Here is a 21,459-nt window from a genome sequence, read left to right as displayed (position 1 = left end):
GAAAATGTTTGGACTGAATTTGTGATTGTTAGTCACTAAGATGTTAAAGTTAATGAATTGGGAATTGTATGTGAACTACGAGAGGCTTGATCCCGCTCAAGGGTACGTAGGCAGTCTAACAGTGTTAGATGCAGTCTTAAATAATCGAGAATTTTATTTTAGTTGAGAATTATTCTTAGATCGTAAATTTATTTAAGTGCAGTAAAGATAGTAAATTGATAAATAAATTATATTATGCTTTGTTAAGAGAATTAATGTTACAGAACGTGTGGAATTAAGGAACTTAATTAAAGTGTCGTGAAGATTGGTAGCTAAATAAACGAAAGTTTAAATTTTTGAGCCTATCACCGATAATTATTGCCGAAAATAAATATTTTCGGGGTGGGGTGTTACATGCGTTGTTCCTTAGAATCAAGTACCGACGAGTCAAATTCCTCAACTTTTGCATGATGCTGAATCTACCTTGAGTATTTACACACTCAAGGGGGAGTGTTGTAAACTTTCCTAGTTTAAGTGTGATTGTGTAAATCCTAGATTAGATTGGATTCTAGTTATCATTTCCTATTACAACTTGTATTACTTGGGGACGGAGGAATATCTTCTCTCTTTTTACTACTATAAATAAAGGTACAATATAGGAGGGATAACATACATATTCCCCTACAATTCTATAAACACATATTTCTCAATTTCTCTACCCTTGCCACCAGTCCTATTCTGTTTGTCAGATAAAATAGGCTACAACACCCGTATCAAATTTTCTCTACAGTAAATTCCCTTACAGGTAAATAATCAAGCTAAACGTAGGTAAAATTGGGGAAGATTTGATTAAGGCAATCAAAGCATGCAAATTTGGGAAAGTTAATCAAATTATACTAAAGAATCCAAAGATCGCCGACGGCCTCCCTAGTCAAGAAAGCCAATAGAACGTGCACTGTACAGTCTTGCCAAAAGTAAAATAAAAGGCCTTTTAATTTCTCCTTCACCTATCAATGGCTAAAACATCACCCACCTACAAACCCAATGCTTCATATGCTTTCAACAAGAAAATCATCCTCATAGAAAAAGAAAAAAAAATGAGAGCTCCAACAAAACTCGACCAATATTTCTCCACCCTTCTCTGCCTCGTTCTACTCCCTTTCCTCCCAATCGCCACCTCCAGCGACTCCTTGTCTTCAGTTCAATCCCTCCGAAACAGCCAAACCCTCGTCTCCTCCGGCAACGTATTTGAGTTGGGGTTGTTCCAGCCGGGGTCTTCCGGTTGGTACTTGGGAATATGGTACAAGAATATCCAACCTCAAACAGTTGTTTGGGTAGCAAACAGAGACAGCCCTCTTTCGAATTCGTCATCAGCAACAATCAAATTTGGCGACCGTGGAAATCTTGTTCTTGTTGATGAAGGAAGTGGAAACGTCACATGGTCTTCCAATGAAACTCAAGCTGTGAACCCAATTGTACAGCTTTTAGATTCGGGAAATCTAGTCCTCAGAGAAGAAGATTCAAACCGAAACAACCCGAAAGACGAGTTCCTTTGGCAGAGCTTTGACTACCCAACAAACACTCTGCTGCCGGATATGAAGCTGGGATGGAACTTGAGCTCAAATTTGGACAGGTACATAACTTCATGGAAAAGCACAGAAGACCCGTCTGTAGGTGACTATTCTTTCAAGCTGGATTACCGCGGTTTCCCGGAGATTTTCCTGAGAAACAAACAGGTCGTAGTGTATCGCAGCGGACCCTGGAATGGGGAGAGGTTTAGCGGTGTGCCTGAGATGACAGTTTCAAATGGTCTTCAGTTCAGTTTCGTTTCCAATTCACAGGAGGTGTACTACACTTTTTCAATAAAGAACGATTCGAAACCGTTGTATTCACGACTGATCGTGAGCCAAGATGGGTATCTCCAACGGTATACATGGATTGAATCCAGAAAGATTTGGAACCAATTCTGGTACGCCCCGAAAGACCAGTGCGACAGTTACAGAGAGTGCGGCCCCTACGGCGTCTGTGACTCAAACGCTTCGCCGGTGTGCAAGTGTTTGAAGGGGTTTCAGCCCAAGAATTTGCAGGCGTGGAATCTGAGAGACGGGTCCGATGGTTGCGTGAGGAAGACGGAGTTGGAGTGTTCGAAGGATAAGTTTTTGGGTTTGGGGAACATGAAACTGCCGGAGAGCGGCGGCGCGTTTGTGGACATGGGCATTAATCTTGAGGCGTGTAGGAAAAAGTGTTCGGAAAATTGTTCTTGTACGGCTTACGGGAATGCGAGGATTGAGAACGGAGGGACTGGTTGTGTGATTTGGAGTGGGGAGCTCATGGACCTTAGGCAATATGCAGAAGGTGGACAACATCTCTATGTCAGATTCGCAGCTTCTGAACTAGGTAACCTTTTCCTTTGCATTACTCTTTTGTTTTTTTTTTTTTATGCTACTATTATTTTTGGAGTAATTCGGTAAATTAAATTTGCAAGCTACATAATATGTTACTAATAAAAAATAAGCACGTTAATTAATATTAAAATAATAATTTAATCGTCACTTAGTATTATGGTATAATGGTATTCATTTTCACTTGTAAATAAGAGGTGTTAGGTACGATTCTAGGCAAAGTCGAATTTGAACAATATTATTATGGATGTCTCACCGTGAGGCCTAGCGCACTCTCCCACCCATTTGATGTAGATAATATCGTTTATTATTAAAAATAATAATAATAGTCTAATCATTAAATTTCATGTTATATAGTATACGAAATTTACTTATCCTAACATTACCCTGATTATTTTTATTATTAGTATTAATATCATTAATCTAATTTTAAAAGTATAGTTTATTGTCCATAAATCTGTTTTGAAATATTGAAACGTGGTTTTGAATTGTATAAGAACGCAAAATTTGGCGTCTTTAAGATTGAGGAGACGTGTTTCAGCTTGATATGACCATATTTGAGTTAGCCTAGGATTAGAATTTAGAGTTTTCATATTCGTTAGTTACAATGACAATGGATTGTGACGTAATAAAAATTACATTATTGGAAGGAATTCAACCATTAACATGTTATAATCTTAGGGTGTGTTTGTTTGAGCTCCTTAGGTTTCACTAGAGTAGACTGACTTATTAGTCTGTGTTTGGTTTGATCTGGGACTGTCTTTAATGGGATTAAGTCGGACACGTTCCGACTAAAGGCTTCTCTACCTCGTCTTAGCTAGGACCCCCGAAAAGGTTGGGATTGCTAATCCCGGCTTTCTAATATCTGCATCGTTTGCGATCTGCAACCATGCGTTGCCAAATCCAGTCATCAAATCCTGCGGTCTTGTTGATCTCCATCATCCCTGCAAACCCATCACCAAATCTTGCCGTCTTGCCAATCTCCTTCGTCTCGCGAACCCAACCTTCTATTCGCTTCAAATTGATTTCTCTCCCTCTTATAAAACCCAACGAACCCACAACCCAAATTTCCCCTCTTTGCTTCAAAAAAGAATACCTAGCTGGATTTGCTTTGGATTTAATCCAACGCCAAGAACTGAAATTGTAATCTCAAAGAACTAAAATTTAAATATCAAAACAAATTCAGAGTTTCATATTTTGAAGAAGAGAAGAATAGAGCAAAGTAATTTGAGTGAAAATGGCGAAAAAGATAGAGTGGGGAGGGTGACAGTGGACAAAGAAAAAAGAGAGTAAAAATGGGAACGGGCAGGAAAACCATGGACGGAGAAAAAGAGAGGTTAAGAGGAAGGAAGAAATTATAAAAGAATAAATAAATATATTAATATTAAAATATTAATAGATATTTATTAAATAATATAATATTAAAGTTTATTAATTATTCTAATTTTTAGTCTGACACTGCACCAAACGCGTCCTTAAGTTAATCTAGCTTAGTCTAGTTTAAGCCAGTCTAGCTTAGTCCCTAAAACTAGTTCAGTCCAAGATAATCCGGTACAACAAACGCACCCTTAAACCTATATTCTACCATACCCTCTTTTCAAATATAGCATGCGAAAGAAAAAAGAGGGAATGAAAGGGAAATGTGCGTCATTGGTATGAGGTGTCTATCCACATGTCGATTCATGAATATGTGCATCACGTTTTGTTGGACTCTCGTTGATTTAAAGCGAACTTGCTTTGAAATTATGCTTTCTCATAAAACGTTTTTCCAGATGTTTCCCGTGACAGATGGTCGAAATTTACAACTATATATGATGGGTTTTTTTTTCTTTTTTTTTTTAATAAAATGATCTTATTCGTTAAAATTTGAACAACATTATTGCTAGTCTATTATGAGATTTAATCCACTTTTTCACCTATTTAGTGTAAATAATTAGTTTGTTAATAAAATGTGCTATTGACACTGAAAAGTAGTAGATTAGGTTTAGGTTACACAATAAATTTGATATAATTATTTAATATCGACTTGTCATTCACAAGAATCGAATTCTAAACTCCTCGCTTACAATTTAAAAATATTATTAAACTGTAATATTAAGTAATAATTTAAATAGAGACTGTTTGTTCGCGTTTGATTTTTAGAATTTAGATTTGACACTCTACTAGGGATTATATTTCATTTTAATTTGGTGGAATTAGCCCACCTTGACAAGAAAAAGGTTAATGAAACGGGTGCTTTCGGCAGCTTGTTCAAATTGAGAGGGTAGTGGCCGTCATTGTTGACTTGGTAAGGTTTTCTTGAGCTACAATTAGCGGTCCTTTTCAATATTTGCTTTAAAATTCCAATACCAGGGCAAACGGTCCGAATAATTTAGGCGGGATAATATAATATTGTAGGCACCACTGTAGATTTTAGTAAGAGAAATTGGACCTTGTGGAAATATCTCCAAAAACAAAAGGACTCGAAAGTACCTTTAGTAGTCGTTGTGGATGGCAGGAAACCTTGTTCATATTTTAAAAGTAGTAAAGTGCACATGAGTTTAAATTATTAGAAAGGAAACACATTATTAGTCATGTTCATATTTGATCCGTCAATCAAGACAGGATTAAGACCGTATTGTCTTCTTCGTAGGTTAACTTGTAGACGAAATAGTAGGATTAATTGTGCATGCGTGCATGGGTTTAGTTTTGAGTGTTCTTATTTTGTGAGTCTTTTAGCATGAATTGTCAAGACTAATTCATGCGAGGTTTACGATTGGTCTTAATATTTTGTAATGACTCTTATGTACTTGAGGTAAAGGACCGGTAATTGCTTTCATTGAGTAACTTAATGATGATGTCTATACAAAAAACACAAAACACAACACATACCTTTTACACTCTTCATTTTACTTCACTCACACTCTCTTTAATTGGTGTGTATATATATATATATATATATATATATATATATATAGTGGTGATTTTTGCACATTCCATTTCATCTCCCACAAACCTTAAACCCTTAATTCTAAACCTTTCAATTGTTCAATAAATTTTTAAGGTGCGTGAGAGATTAAATGAGGTATGTAAACAGTGGCGGAGCCAGAATTCTGAATGAGGAGGGGCCTTTTACACACTTATATATATATGTGTGTATAAAAAGTTGAATTCATAACATGTTGACATATGCAATTTGTGTAATCCTCACAAAACTGAAAAAATTCTCTTAAATTCAATACTAAGAAGAAAAAAATGTAAAAAAACCCAGACAACCAAGTAAGAGGTAGGTTGTGGAAGGCTAAAGAAAATACAAAGAAGTATAAAAAGAAGGAAAAGGGGAGAGGTCTGCAAATAAAGAAGGTGGGTTGCTTTAGAAAATTATAGGGTGTATATTACTATTAGGTGAGAGAATCGAACCAGAAGTGCGGTTGCTTTTTCCATTTAAAATTGCACATCTCTTTTAAAACTCCCCTACCAAACTTATCGTTTCATTAAACTGTCGAAAAGATTTAAAATCAAAACAGTTTAACGACGTCGTTTGCTTCATCTTCTTCCATGAGGTTCACATCTCAGATGAAGTCAGGAAGGGCCGAGGACTACCCTAGTCCCTTGGTGGCTCCGCCCCTGTATGTAAAAGTGGGAAGGGATCCTCTCTGGAGCCCTTCCATCAAATCCACCAAATCAATCAATTCTGACCCTTGAAATTTGATCATAATCTCCTTAGCACAAAAAAATCATTATCCTCAACTTTCAGTATATCTTGAATTTAGAAAGTTAATTATTCATTACAGTTAGAGATCAAACAAGGTCTTAGTAACAAATATTAACATGTATGATGCAAAGTGTAAATTTGTGAGCGCTATATTCCCATTAGAGGACCAAATTATGTCTGAGTAATTGTTAAGTACCATTTACACTTATTTTTACTTTTCATATATTCATATTAATCTTTTGTTATTGAGATTATTCAATTTATTTGATTCGATAAGGAAAAATTAAAAAAAGTACATAAAATAAAAATAAGTATGTGGATAACACTACCTTAATTCATGTCAAAAGTGTAGCAGTCTTTCCATTTCATGTAAGCTCTTGGCTGTTCACCTATGACTAAAGCAGCAAATAGACATGTGCCTTTAATTGTTCACACAGCAAATAATTGAGTGGTTCTCTGCAAAACTAATGAAAAGTTAAGTGCAGAACCTAAAAAAATAAAATAAATGTGGGCTAATTAAACAAATAAATAAAGAAAGTAAATACGTGGGCCTGTTTACCGGTGGGTTAGGTACGCATCCGCGTCTACTTGGTCCCCTCCTCAATTGTACTTTTATTAAATTTCTAATCACAACTGTTTATGCTGATATCGTATCTATGGTTCCAGTCTACCAGACTACCAGGGTTTTTTTTATGGGAATTTTAACGAAAAGCATCCGGTACTGTTCACTTTAACAAAAAATCACATTTTTACACTAAAAAGTCAATCCTGGTACTATTCACTTTACCCTTTATTTTGTCCTTATCATTAAAACTCAAAGTTTTCAAGCCATTTTCATTAGTTTTATTTTATTTTATTGTATACTAGCAAAGAGCAGTGTGCGTGAATAATTTATCTTAATAAATGTATATTTTTTTTTAATATTACATATTACTGTTTTGTCTTCCTTATGTAAATATTATGTATCAAATGTGAAGGTAAAATTAAAAAAATATGATTGTCATTATCTCAAAAAAAAAAAAAAAGGTAAAATAAGGATATGATTGTCATTTTGTCAAAAGGTACAAAATTACTATTTTGCCCTTCTTTTGTCAATAGTATGTATAAAAAATGAGTGCAAAATAAGAAAAAAGGAGAAAAAAAAGTTGACAATGAGGGTTTTCTTAATAATAGTATAGATTATTGTTTAACATAGAGATTATTGCGGTACTACCTTTTTTATTTTCTCAATGCACTTACAATTCTATATAGAATGCCAAAACGCTTGCTTCTTACTTGTAACGCTCGTTATAAATAATAATTTAACACATATTGGCTTAGAAATTGTTTTCTCGCATGTTTTTACGAGTTAAATCTAAATACGAGTGGCAATTAAGAAAGAATGACATTTCCATATAAAGGTTCAGATAATGTTATGCTTAGGAAAGTAAACAGCTATGTATTTTATAACAGTAACACATTACTGACTATTGTACGTTCATTTCAGATGGCAACGGGAAGATGAAACGAGTACTCATTATTGTAGGCATTACAGTTGGTACTGGCATTCTGCTAGCAGCACTCGTTATCTGTTTTGTATGGAAGAGGAAATCTGGTATTACGCGTAAAGGAAGGATAGAACAAAAAGGTAGGTACTAAGTAACTTCGATTCGGCGATGATACCAATCTTCAGTACCTAGTACATTATCAATGTTTAATCAATCCCATTTTGATATCCTATTGACAATTGGTCGACAGAATTCTTGTCAAACATCGACAATGTACCATGTATTGTAGATTTGTTTCCGGTGTGGCAGCAATTCACTCCCCATACAACCAAGGAGTGCGAAAATAGAGATTGAGTTACAAAGTTTTTGTTTTCTGCCTGAACAGGTTCTTTTGAAAGAAGCCAAGATTTTCTGCTAAATGAGGTAGTTATCTCAAGTAAAAGGGAACACTACTCGGGTGAAAGGAGCAATGATGAGCTAGAATTGCCATTGCTTGATTTTAACACAGTAGCAGTGGCTACGGATAACTTTTCAGACGAAAATCAACTGGGGCAAGGCGGTTTCGGTTGTGTGTACAAGGTAATTAAGCACATTTTGTTAGAAATCAGTGTTACTAGATCATGCATAAATTAAAGTAATTTGAGAAATAACATAAGACAGATTTAGTTATTTGTGGCTATTCCGATTCCAGGGTACAGTAGAAGGTCAATTAGTTGCTGTCAAGAGGCTGTCAAAGAACTCTGGACAAGGAACTGAAGAATTCAAGAACGAAGTAAAGTTAATCGCAAGGCTTCAGCACCGAAACCTTGTTCGGTTGCTTGGTTGCTGTGTCGACATGGATGAAAAAATGCTGATTTACGAATACATGGAAAACAAAAGCCTGGATTCTGTTCTATTCAGTTAGTTCCTTCATCAACTTCATCTTCATTTAATAACTATAATTAAATCTATAACCAGTTTTGATTTTTGACATTATTTATGAAGTTGATGATGTTCGTTGTAGGTAATGCGAAAAGGTCTATGCTGGATTGGCCAAAGCGCTTCGATATTATTTGTGGGATTGCTCGTGGACTTCTTTATCTTCACCAGGATTCAAGATTTAGGATCATCCATAGGGATCTCAAGGCAAGCAACATTCTACTTGATGGTGAATTGACCCCAAAGATATCGGACTTTGGAATGGCTAGAATATTTGGTAACGATCAGACGGAAGCCAATACCAGAAGGGTAGTGGGAACATAGTGAGTACCAACGCCCTGCACATGTGACAAAGTTTCTATATTTTCCTGCTTACCACATATGCTAATTTCTCTTCATTGATGTTCTGCAGTGGCTATATGTCTCCAGAGTACGCAATGGACGGGCTCTTCTCTGTCAAGTCTGATGTCTTTAGTTTTGGTGTTCTGGTATTGGAAATTATTAGTGGTAAAAAGAACAGGGGATTTTATTACGCGAACAACGAACTCAACCTCCTAGGACATGTAAGTAAAAGGGCGCATAAAATTAATTTCCACAAAATAACTAGATTCACTACTGACAGAGAAATGGCTTGGAATTGTTGCAGGCTTCGAAGCTATGGACAGAAGGAAAGGGGTCGGAAATAATTGATCCATCAGTTGGGGATTCATACTCCCCCTCTGTGGTGTTGAGGTGCATTCAAGTCGGACTCTTGTGCGTCCAAGAGCGTGCGGAAGATAGGCCTACAATGGCCTCTGTGGTTTTGATGTTGAGTAGTGAAACTGCAACAATGCCTCAGCCTAAGAACCCTGGGTTTTGCCTCGAAAGGAATAAAAATCCTGTTGAAACAGATTCATCCTCCGGCAAGCAGGACCAATCCTGCACTGTAAACCAAGTAACAGTCACAATGGTAGATGGTAGATAGTGAAATTTTTTACCATATCAACTCATCAAGCATGTCGAATTTGTATATTTTACAACAAACACAATTTTTCTTCTGTGAATCTCTCTCTTTTATCTTTAATCTTTCGCTATATCATCAAGCATTGTGTTCATCTTAATCCAGCAGCATGTTGGTACATGTTAGCCATAAAACTTAGCAGCCATAGCAATGGAAAAAGAATCTAGACCTACTTAGTAGCCATAGCACCAACAGAAACCTAAGAACCTAAGTACACACTTAACAGTTATAGGTTGTTGATAGGATCAATGGGTTACACAATTTATCTAGCCCATGACATGGGCTATATATAAGTGGGTGATCCATCTTAAGATAAAACATTACAGTTAATAAATATATGACAAATGACTATAAAATTGATTTTCACACGTTTTTTTTTTTTTTAATATAGCATCCTATTTGGCTGAAAGAGGGAAATTTGACAAAATAAAAAAAAATGATAGAAAAAAAATTTAGAAGAGAGAAAAAATGTAACAAAATGCTGCGTTAAAATTTCAAAAGAAAACTAAATACAACACAGATAACCATCTAATCCACTGCCTCGCGACTTGCAAATGGGGTAGCGCCTCACACCGCCTCAACTTGCAAATCGCGTACAACGCTTGGCACCGCCCTCACTACCAAATTGCGTACGCCTCGTACTGCCCGGACTTGCAAATAGGTTACGCCTGGCACCGCCTTGAGGCGATTTGTCGAGGCCTCGCCTTGCCTCTTCGCGTCTTAGGAACGCTTTATTGTGTTGCCAACAAATGTCCCTCGACGCCTTCCCCGCCTTCACCGCCTCTAAGATGCTATTTCCACCGAAATTTGTAAGCTTTATAACGCATCCCACTCACTTCCTCAAATGCTTATAACATTAACAATCTAGGATTAATTCATCAGAAAATAACTTTATTTTTTGTAAAATACCCCCACACACCACCATATCATCCCTTCACGTACTTTGACTAAATTGCGATGGGTTTCAATATCCCTCTGTTTTTAGTATCTAACTCATCATTTGGCAGATTCGAACGTAGCAACAATTATTCCAACGTTTCAGCTTAGTTGTTTGTGTTTTTTCTCCACTGAAATGAATTTGGCTCTTTATAATGTGACAAGCTGTGTAACAATGGGGATATATACTACGAACAAAACAACGACGATTATTTCAATAACAAGAAACATACAAAGCATTTGACTTTGTTATACTTGAGATTTTTCAGTTAGGCGGAGGACGATACGGAATCGGAATTAAATGCAGGTCTTGTTTTCTTCGGACCGCGATGCCAAGGGTCTCAGTCATGTCCAAGTCTTCGTGCTTCGTTCCATCGGGAAGTTTCCAATCGAAATGGTATAGCAACAATGCGAGCGGGAGCTCCACGTTTGCCAGACCATATAATATGCCCGGACATATTCTCCTTCCTGCACCAAACGGGATGTATTCGAAGTTTGTTCCCTTGTAATCAATGGAGCTGTAATGGAACCTCCCTGGTTTAAACCTCTCAGGCTCAGTCCAGTACTTGGGATCTCTACCGATAGCCCACGCATTGACGATTACCTTGGATTTCACAGGTATATCATATCCACCCAATCTCGCACTTCTCTCCGCGTTCTCTTGGAAGTAATAGGGGAACAGAAGGGTGTAATCTCAGCGTCTCTTTAATCACTGCGTTTAAATACTTCATCTCTCTGATGCTTGTTTCATCTGCTTTCCCTTTTCGATTAAACACTTCCCTCACCTCACGCTGTGCCTTTTTCATTACTCTTGGATTTTTCATCATTTCTGAAATTGCCCAATCTACAGTTGTAGCTGATGTCTGACTCCCAGCCGAGAAAATATCCTGAAAAAGGTTCATGCAGAATTAGAATGCAGAAAGACTAATAATTAACCAGAAACAAGAATTCATATTATTCTGAGGTCGTATATTAAGAAACAAGAAATGGGGTAATAAAACTGAAATCGAAAACTGATTTGACTTATTAAAGCATGATATCATTGATATGAACAGAAAGTGTACTCACAGCATGATATCTTTGATGTTGTTAGTAGTAAGTGAAAATTCAAGCGCACCGCCATGTTCGTGAAATTTTAGGAGAACGTGTACAAGATCTTCCACTGTCTCGCCCTCAACATTTTTTGTAGTTTCAAGATCTTTCTGATGTTCGTTGATGATGTTTTCTATTATTCTGTCGGCTTGTTTACGCAGCCTCTCAAGCTTAGGCCTGATTCCACTAACCAAATGAAGCAAGCTAACAGAGGGATATAGATCTGCAAGAGCGAAGCCCCCCGCTACTTTCCCAGCTTCCTCAGCAACATATATGAATTTCTCATGATCTCTGGTTTTTTTACCAAAGGCTGCTCGTGAAGTGATGTACGTCAATGAGTAGATTTCCCGAGTAAGATTGATAGCTGATCCTGATCGTAAAGCAATCGATTTAATCAGCTTCAGTACCTCTTCTTCCCTAACGGGTCGGTAAGATTGAACGCGCTTTGTGCTTAAAAGCTCTAGTGTGCAAATTTTTCGTAGTTGTCTCCAGTAATCACCGTACGGTGCAAAGGCAATGTTTGTAGAACCGTAAGACAAGATCCTCGCGGCGAGGATCTGTGGCCTAGATGCAAAGATAACATCGTGGGTTTTCATCACCTCTTTTGCAAACTCTGCCGATGAAACAACAATGGTGGAAACTTCTCCAAGCAGGTGCATAAGGGGTCCATATTTCTCGGCCAAGTCCCGTAGTCCGTGATGGGGTAGACAGCCGATGAGCTGGTGTAGGTTTCCTATGAATGGTAGCTTCCATGGCCCGGGTGGTAGATTTGAAGCGTAGTTGTTGGTGTTGCCTCTCTTCCCTATTTTCAGTACCATGATTATAAAGAGCAAGAAGGCAAACATGATTGGGAATGAAGGCCACTGATGCTCCATGAGGAAAAAAACAGGAGAATTTGGATTAAAGCTGCTTGCTAGTTAGATTGTAAAGTGAACATTGTTGGAAATTTTGAGTAGAATTTCATTGTCCCACGTTGCTCACCACACAAGGTTTCTCACTTTATAAGGTTTTGTCCCTTATAAAAAGTTATTGGAGTGATGGACCTTGGAGAATAAACCTTGGGATTAGGTTTTGGGATGTGCTAATTAATTGATAATTAATATATATTAATTTCGACTTTAATTAATTATTTTCAGATTTAATTAATTATTTTTAATTAATTTCAATTTAATTAATTAATTAATTTTTTATTATTTTATCAACAGACTCATCATTTCAGATGAAGTCTGAAGTGTGAAAGAACGCAGAAAGAAAACACCCATATGAAGAGATGTCTTCCAACAGTCACATCCCATTCTTATACCCGTTACAAACAGGCATAATCCCACTATATATACATCCGTCTGCATGACATTTAGAATACAAAAAACATAAATCTCCTTCTATAATCCATATCATTCTTACTGAAAGTACCACAAAAAAATTCACCAGAAGTTAAGTTTTCCAGTGTTGGAATTCTAACTTGATCGTTGAATCCTGATGAAGCATACGTCTGGAGAACTATAAGCACTGAGTAGAGACGAAATTTCTGTTTTAAGGACATTGCGGTACGCAAGCCTTGATTTTCAATATTTCTGTTTAACATTAGTTCATTGTTCATATACTGTTTATTTATTAACATATATAAATTTATCATAGATTATTGACAAATATCCAGCAAACATAACGCAGAGTAAAGAGATGTTATTATTTTCTTTGATGCAAGGAAACGAGAACTTGTTGGTTTCTCTTTGCTGCGCTAATCAATAATTGTGGACAAAACTACTTTGCAAAACGCAATTCAATCTTGAAAAGATATGCGTTGTTATTTTTTTATTATATTTTATCAAATAAAAAAAATTCAAATGATTTTTGTTTATTAAAAAACGTAATACTTGTCTTTCATCTCACCTTCTTGCCTTATTTTTTATGGACAAGGATTGTCTGCCCTTCCATTTTCGATGTCCTTTCGTGTCCTTCTGTTTATATGGTTACGGTTAAACCACGTCAACATTTTATATTACTATTCATTTTTTTCTTATTATCTCTATAAAAAAAATAATATAAAATGTTAACGTGGTTTAACCGTGATCACACAAAACAGGAGGGCACCGGAAGTGAGAGAGCAGACAATCCTTCTCGGTTTTTTATTCCTAAAAGAAATGTCAGTGCTTAGGCACAATTTTCTAAGCTTTTTGCGAATGGAAGAGATAATTAGTTAAATAGTTAGTTGCTACATAGAGACAAACTGGTGAGCGCTACTTGGCCCATCTGCTCTTTTTTTTTTAATTTTAATTATTTTTAACGATTAAGTACTTAAAAACTCTCAATACTTTAGTGTCATTTCAAATTAATCTCAATATTTTTAAACATTCCAAGTAAATACTCAACTTATTGAAATTATAACATGCGTTAAGCTCCAATGAATTTTCAAACATATATTATATTCAGAAACCATTAACTGAGTATAATATGGTCAACATTAATATTAGTTGTCCCAAAATCTAAATTTCAACATATATTATAAAATATGGAACCAAATGATCAAACGAGTATTGAATTGAATTGAAAATGGACCCATATTGAAATTACATCAGAAGGGTATCAAAGAGTTTCAAAGAGTTTGTTTCTGCTCATGTTTGTTGATTCTCAGCTCGTAAATCTTCAACTTCTTCTTTGTGACCTGTGAAGATGGTGGTGGCCGCATCATAACAGTTCATATTTAAGCAACCTCCATGACCTTCTTTTTGATGTTCACGGCTTGAGTTGTAGGTGGATTTGGTAGTTTTTAAGTTAATTCTTTTTCACTTCCGTCTTCTCATCGCACCATCCTCCTCTCACTTCATCCTTTCCTTCACAAATACATTTTCCCTCTACGTTCTTCTAAATTAATTTGTTTTGGTGTACAACGGGGCTAAAGCCCAGAAGAAAGAAAACAAGCTCAAAAGCCAACAACAACAGCTCGAGGCCTAGAGAAACCACTTCAATCATCTAAAACAACGGAAAACACTGGGAGGAGAGGTATTAAAAAAGTTCCAAGACTCGAATGAAGGCCCAACTTAGCAAGTCCATCCCCCAGTTATTCTTTTCTCTGTAACCATGTTGCAGGTCAGCATGATTGAAGAGTAATAAAATGCTTACATCCAGACTGAGAGTGCTAAGGTCATCTCCAACCAAAGACGGGTCAGAGGGCTCAAACTGTCTCGTTTTAGCTCTCTGGCCCTCTAAAAAATTAATATTTTAATGAACAGTTCAATGCCATATTTCTTACAATCTCCAAACGAGGGCCAAAGGGTCATATGGCTCGTTTTAGCTCTGTCACAAAAAACTGTCTCCAACCAAGGGCCAAACATAATTTATTATTTAAATTTAAAAACTACAACTTATATTTAAAAACTACAAGTAAAATTTAAAAACTATAACAACTTAAATTTAAAAACCACAACTTAAATTTAAAAACTACAACAATTTAAATTTAATATCTAAAATCATAATTATCTTCATCATCCACCATTGTATGAGTATAGTCGGAGGTAAACAACTGCCGCCGGGTCATAATTTCTTTTTTTCCCCTATCAAAATAGGCCTTACTAATTTGAGTGTAATTCGAAGTGTTCATTTCCATATTCTTATCATTCATCTCTTCTTGTATTTGTTTGGCCCGTTCTTCATGCTTACGGTTCATTTCTTCCGCGGCAAAGGCATTTTGCTCCGCCATTAATTGTAATGAGGCCGCCACTTCCTGTTGAGCGGCGTAATCATCCATTGCCTTACCCTTTTCCTTCAACCTTCAGGCCTTGTTTCGTCCCATAGTCCTAGGTATGGAACTTTCACCTGAAAACGGATTTTCTACCCTTGTTTGTTGAATGGTAGGAAATCCATCTTCATCCATATCTACAACTGAGGATACAGTTCTGAACACCGGCGTAGGACCTACTCTATGTTGAGGTGGATCTTCAAATAACACTCACTCTTTACAAATTTCCCAATAATCATGAAATTGAAAAGGTTTTGAGCTGCCCTCCATATACAATTACTCCGCTTGGCGTACCTAGAAAATATAATTACAAAAATTAAAGGAAATTAATTTATGAAATTAAATGTAATATAATTGAATATAATTACAAAAATCAAAGGAAATTAATTTATGAAATTAAATGAATATAATTAAATATTTAAAATAAATTGTGACAATACTTACTTCGTCCTAGTAATTAGCGCCGCTTTAAAGTCTACTTGCGGCTGCTAACAGTGCTTGATGCAATTTGTTCAAACTTGGCTCAAGATGTTTCTTCCATCTTGAAGAACCTCTCGTGGTTTCAGGTGTTTAGTGGAGTGGTGCCTTTGTAGAACTCTAAATATTTTTTTGGACACAAGAGTCCAAACACCTTCACTTGTTTGAGAACTCCCCCTCACATTATCTTCCGACACCCATCTATAAGCCCTACAAAGAGCTTCATCTTCTTTTCGGGTCCAAACCCTACCTTTCATTGCAGATGAGGTCATTTGAAAATTATTGAAAAAATTGAAGGAAATATTATTGGAAGAGGTAAGAAAATATGAGAATTGAAATGGTGTAGGAATGGTGAAAAATTTGTGAGGCATAGTGTAGGAATGACTTAGGTATTTATAGGAAAAAATGAGAATTTTTTAAAAATATTTTGGCCCAAAAAAAAAAATTCAAAAACCAATGGTAACTGACGTCAGCTAGCTGTTGAGGTTTGAATGGGAGCCTGGCCTGGGGCCAGCTGGCTGGCTGCTTTGGGCCAGCCAGTTGGCCATTCGCCCCCTTTTTGGTCTAGTAGAGCGCCCATGAGTCATTTGGTCTGACCCTCGGTTGGAGACGGTTTTCGAGCTATTTTTGGTCATCTGACCCTTTGGACCTTTCAATTGGAGATGGCCTAAGAGGGCGAGGGTCGGGTAAGGTTTCATGCAAAAGACCACTAAGATAGCTAACCATAAATCCAGTCACCAGTATCACTTCTAAGAACTCCCCCAGCACTGGTCCACCATTTTAACCACTTCTTGCTCCATCGACATTCAATTTAAACCATCCAGGATTAGAACAAGCCAAGTGCTCAATAGTTCTAGGAACACCAGCATTAACATTCTTCAAAATTTTCAACGAGGGGTATTTAATCTTGCGGACTTAATAAAATATGTAATAATTCCAATAACGTTGGTTATATAACTAAAGTGGAAATAATTATACAAGTCCACTAAGAAAGGGGACACCCGACGCCCCATCATTCAAAAAGAAAATAATTATACAAAAATGAGAAGAAGAAAAAGACAACAAAAATATTATCTAAACAACATTATTGCTAGCTCATTATGAGGTTAAGTTCACCTCCTTTCCCTTAGTGTAGATAATATCGTTTGTTCAAATAAAAAAAATAGATACAAATTAAGGTCAAATAGATGCTAAACAAATATTCCGTGGTGGTTGACTATGTTTACTTAGAAGAAATAGGAATTTGAATCATTTTGAGTTTTGAGTGCCTTGCGTTTACTAAAATACATGTAGAAAATAATTTCACTTCTTAATTTTTCTTGCTTTTACTTACGCATAAGGAATCGGAAGTGGAAAAAAGTCTTTTCCTTTTTCAGAGAATGTGTAAAAGTTTTTCTTAAAATTCGTAATCAAATACGAAAAAAATAAGGAATTGGATCGATTAAGGGGACTGGTTGTTCCGATTCTCTTTCCTACTCCTATTTTAAAGCTTTTTTTCTTTCTTTTTTTCCCATTATTATTAAGTAAATTTGCCTATGTTGATAAAATAGTCGGGGGCGACTTGGTTATATAAGAATGACAGTAGCAGTACCTGATTGGATCCATATCCGACTTTGTTTTTAAAAATTTCCTGCTTGTCATGATCAGTTTTTTGTTGACCTTGCTCGACTCGTTTGCTTGTCTTTTTGGTATTACATTTTGCCTAATTTATTATTGTTGTGCTATGAGGGTGCGTTTGGTACGTGGGACGGGACGGGACGGAACGGAACGAGGCGTTCCGTCCCGCGTTTGGTGCGCTAAAAATGGGTGGAACGGGTTGTTCCACAGGACAGATTTTGGGTGTTTTTGCGTTCCACCTCTCCCCCCTGGAACGGGTTTGTTCCACGTCTGTGGAACACAATGTTTTACCATTTTAAGACAAATATACCCCATGTCTTTTTCAAAAATTACACCTTCGTTCCGTCCCGTCCCGTCCCGTTCCGTCCCGTCCCGTCCCGTCCGCGTACCAAACGCACCATGACAGCACCAAACCTTTATGGAACCAACTCAAGCTAACCCACATGAAATTTATCAAATGAAAATGCAAGAACAAAATATTAAAGACACCAAGATTTTAACGAGATTCCTCAACAGTTAGTGTAACTGGAGTACGTCATCGGAGCAGTAGGAGCTCACCCAATAATCCACTATCAACCAAATGAGAGTTTACAAAGTGTTGGCAATCTCATAACCCAAATAACCCAATACACCCAATAGCTCTCACACACCAAAGAAACAAATAGAGTAAAAAATATAATGAATAATTTCTTTTCTATACATATAGCTCAAAGCTATTACAACAACACTATTTTGGTGGATGATTACTAACCAATGAAGCAGCAGTTTCTTTTCTCTGAGGAGCTACGACACCCTTTCTCTGTTGCTCTGCTGCTCTCCGCTCTCTTCTTTCTGCACTCAGAATGGGTTTTTCACTCTCTCTTCAAAACCGAACTTTATCCACACAAGAACCAACAACTATTCTTTTCACCAAAGAATAATGCTCCATCCGAAGCTAGCCTTTTTAGAATTCCACAAAACAATAAGAAACATAATTATAATGTCTCCCCACTTTTTTATTTTTTTATTAGCCAAAAGATATCTAATAATTTGGCCCTTTTTTTTCTTTTGCTTTGTTTAATAGTTAAAAGGTGATGCTGAGTTGGCCACTTGGCCACAATTCAACAATTATAATGATTCCTAAATGTTTAGTTTTGGCTTTTCCCCTGTTTTGTGTATTTAACGTTCTTTCTGTTAATCTACAGAAATGTAGTGAGAGGAAGAAGAGATTCAAGAAATTCTAGAGAGAGAAGTAGAAAACATAAACTTTCAGTATATTGCTTTTCTTCGTTACTAAGTAATCTCACATACAACAGTATTTATACCCTTCTCAACATTCTAAACAAACTGCCTAATTAACTCTCTAATCTGAATACAAGTGGCAGTATCTCAGCCACACAATATATGTCTATCATCCTCCCTCAATCTCATGTTTGGATGATCCTAACATGAGATTGTTACAATGAAAAAGAAACAATGAGGAGCTGAGGCCTTTGGTTAATATGTCAGCAAACTGCTCATTTGAGGACACAAATTGCACCAAAAGCTTGTTCTTGGAAACCCGCTCTCGAACAAAATGCACATCAATTTCAATGTGTTTGGTCCGTTGATGTTGTACTAGGTTGAAAGACAATGCTATAGCAGAAAGGTTGTCACAGAATAACACAGGAGGTGCAGATATCGGAAAATGCAGAAAAGCAAGGATTTATTGAATCCAAACAAGTTCTGCGGCAGTGGAAGATAAAGCACGATACTCTGCTTCAGTGGAAGATCGCGACACTGTCTGCTGTTTCTTAGAGGACCATGATATAGGGTTATTCCCTAAGAACACAACAGACCCTGTTGTAGATCGCCGATCATTGGGATCTCCAGCCCAATCGGCATCACTAAACGCAGATAGTGCCAAGTTCCCTTTAGAATAGGTAATGCCAAGAGTCACAGTGCCCTTCAAATACCTCAAAATCCTTTTAACTGCAGTGAAATGAGAGACCATGGGATGCTGCATAAACTGACAGACTTGATGCACAGAAAAAGCTATATCAGGTCGCGTGAAAGTTAGATATTGAAGAGCACCCACCACACTCCTATATAAAGTAGGATTAGAATAAGGTTCACCATCATCCTTGAGTAATCTGTTATAAGGTAAACATGGTGTTTCACAAGGTTTGGAGTCAAGCATTTCTGTTTTGACAAGTAAATCCTGCACATATTTCTGTTGTGACAGAAATAACCCCTTGGCAGTCTTGGAAATCTGAATGCCCAGAAAGTAGTGAAGAGGACCTAAGTCCTTGATGTCAAATTCAGAAGTTAAAGCACCGATGACTTGCTGAATCTCAGTGGTTGCACTGCCTGTGATGATGATATCATCGACATATAACAATAAGATCACAATATGGACACCAACAATTTTCACAAATAATGAGGAATCTGAATAAGTGTTATGGAAGCCCAACTTAGGCAGAAAAGAAGTAAACCGGTCATTCCATGCCCTCGGGGCCTGTTTTAATCCATAAAGGGATTTATGCAATTGAAATACCAAAGTTGGATTCTGGGGATCCTCAAAGCCAGGTGGCTGAGCCATATACACTTCCTCCTGTAAGATTCCATGGAGAAACGCATTCTTGACATCTAGTTGCCTAAGTGACCAATTAAATTGAGCAGCAAGTGCTAAAACAATCCTCATTGTGGTGGGTTTAACAACTGGACTAAAGGTCTCACTGTAATCCAGACCAGGTTCTTGACTAAATCCCTTGGCAACCAATCGAGCTTTATGCCGTGCAATTGAACCATCTGAATGTCTCTTGAGTTTGAAAATCCATTTACACCCTACTAAATTCTTGTTGGCTGGTAAAGGAACTAAACTCCATGTTCCTTGAGTATGCAAAGAACTGATCTCCTCCTTCATTGCTTGAAACCACACAGAACTCTTGAGAGCAGATTTATATGTTTTGGGTTCACACATAGACAAGTCAGCATCCATGGAAGTTGCAAGTGTAGACAAAAGAACCTTCTTTTTTTTGCTAATACCACTCTTACTCCTAGTCTACATAGGATGTATATTCAATGGTGGAATGGAATGAACCACTTGCAGTGTAACAAGACTATGAGCAAGTACCACAGGGATGTGATTAGTGTTTGAAACTGCACCAATAATGGACTGAGGAGAGGTTGGTGTATCAAGGAAAGGAGATGGGGTTAGTGAGAAGGATGAAGACCTTGGAGCAGAAGGGAAATGGAATGGAGACTCAGGAGGAATGGAAGTATTAGAGGAGGGTACAGTGACTACATGCTGTGAGGTGACCACAGGAAGATATGGCATATCAGTAATGTGAACAGAATTAGTAGATTGAGATGTGGTTCGTGTTAACAAATCTGTATAAGGAAACTCATGTTCACTAAACACCACATGTCTAGACACAAAGAATTTATGTTGGGAAACTGCATAACATATGAATCCCTTGAATTTGGATGCATACCCCAAAAACACACATTTTGTAGTCTTAGCTTGAAGTTTGGTAGCAGTATAAGGTCTTAAGAAAGGATAACAAGCACAACCAAATGTTCTCAAGTGATGAATCACTGGAACAGCACCATATAAAGCTTCAAAAGGAGACTTGTTATGTAGAATGGGAGTAGGCATTCTATTAATGAGATAAATGGCGGTTTGACATGCCAATGACCAAAACTGTGAAGGTAGTTTAGTTGTTTGCAACAGAGTAATTGTGGTTTCAATAACGTGTCTGTGTTTTCTCTCAGCCATGCCATTTTGTTCAGGGGTATAAGGACATGATTTTTGATGAGAAATGCCCTTTTGGAGAAGAAAAGATTGAAGAGACTTGCTAATGTACTCACCACCACCATCACTTTGCAATATTTTAATGGTTGCAGAGAATTGAGTGAGAACATAAGCATGAAAAGCAATAAAAATGGCACAAAGATCTGATTTATTAATCAACGGGAAAATCCAGGAATACCGGGTACATTCATCAATGAAGGTAACATAGTACCGATATCCATCCACAGATTTACAAGGTGCAGGACCCCAAAGATCACTATGCACTACTTCAAAAGGAGTTACAGATTTATTGACACTTAATGCAAAGGGAAGTTTACAGAATTTACCCTCGAGACAACTTTGACAC

At 36.9% G+C, this 21,459-nt stretch overlaps 1 protein-coding gene and 2 pseudogenes across 1 annotated transcript; 1 reads left to right on the top strand and 2 right to left on the bottom strand.

Annotated features, from left to right (window-relative positions):
* Positions 1 to 958: 958 nt before the first annotated feature.
* On the top strand, positions 959 to 9,543 carry LOC126614229 (receptor-like serine/threonine-protein kinase SD1-8). Its single transcript, XM_050281819.1, has 7 exons — positions 959 to 2,376; positions 7,562 to 7,702; positions 7,948 to 8,141; positions 8,254 to 8,461; positions 8,566 to 8,803; positions 8,893 to 9,043; positions 9,127 to 9,543. The coding sequence occupies exons 1-7, from the start codon at positions 993 to 995 to the stop codon at positions 9,442 to 9,444; spliced, it is 2,634 nt and encodes an 877-aa protein (XP_050137776.1). The 5' UTR covers positions 959 to 992; the 3' UTR covers positions 9,445 to 9,543.
* A 1,005-nt stretch (positions 9,544 to 10,548) lies between these two features.
* Positions 10,549 to 11,577, bottom strand: LOC126614232 (tabersonine 16-hydroxylase 2-like; annotated as a pseudogene).
* Positions 11,578 to 14,962: 3,385 nt separating this feature from the next.
* On the bottom strand, positions 14,963 to 20,725 carry LOC126617089 (uncharacterized; annotated as a pseudogene).
* Between the last annotated feature and the right edge of the window lie 734 nt (positions 20,726 to 21,459).

The sequence above is a fragment of the Malus sylvestris genome, chromosome 3, assembly GCF_916048215.2.
Source record: "Malus sylvestris chromosome 3, drMalSylv7.2, whole genome shotgun sequence".
Lineage (NCBI taxonomy): Eukaryota > Viridiplantae > Streptophyta > Magnoliopsida > Rosales > Rosaceae > Malus > Malus sylvestris.
This window is presented reverse-complemented; position numbering and strand designations above follow the sequence as displayed.

Bases quoted from the DNA above. Each gene is read 5' to 3' on its own strand.
- LOC126614229 (XM_050281819.1), top strand. From the start codon at position 993: ATGGCTAAAACATCACCCACCTACAAACCCAATGCTTCATATGCTTTC. The intron at 8,462-8,565 runs GTTAGTTCCTTC...TGTTCGTTGTAG, and splicing joins CCTGGATTCTGTTCTATTCA to GTAATGCGAAAAGGTCTATG. The intron at 9,044-9,126 runs GTAAGTAAAAGG...GAATTGTTGCAG, and splicing joins AACTCAACCTCCTAGGACAT to GCTTCGAAGCTATGGACAGA.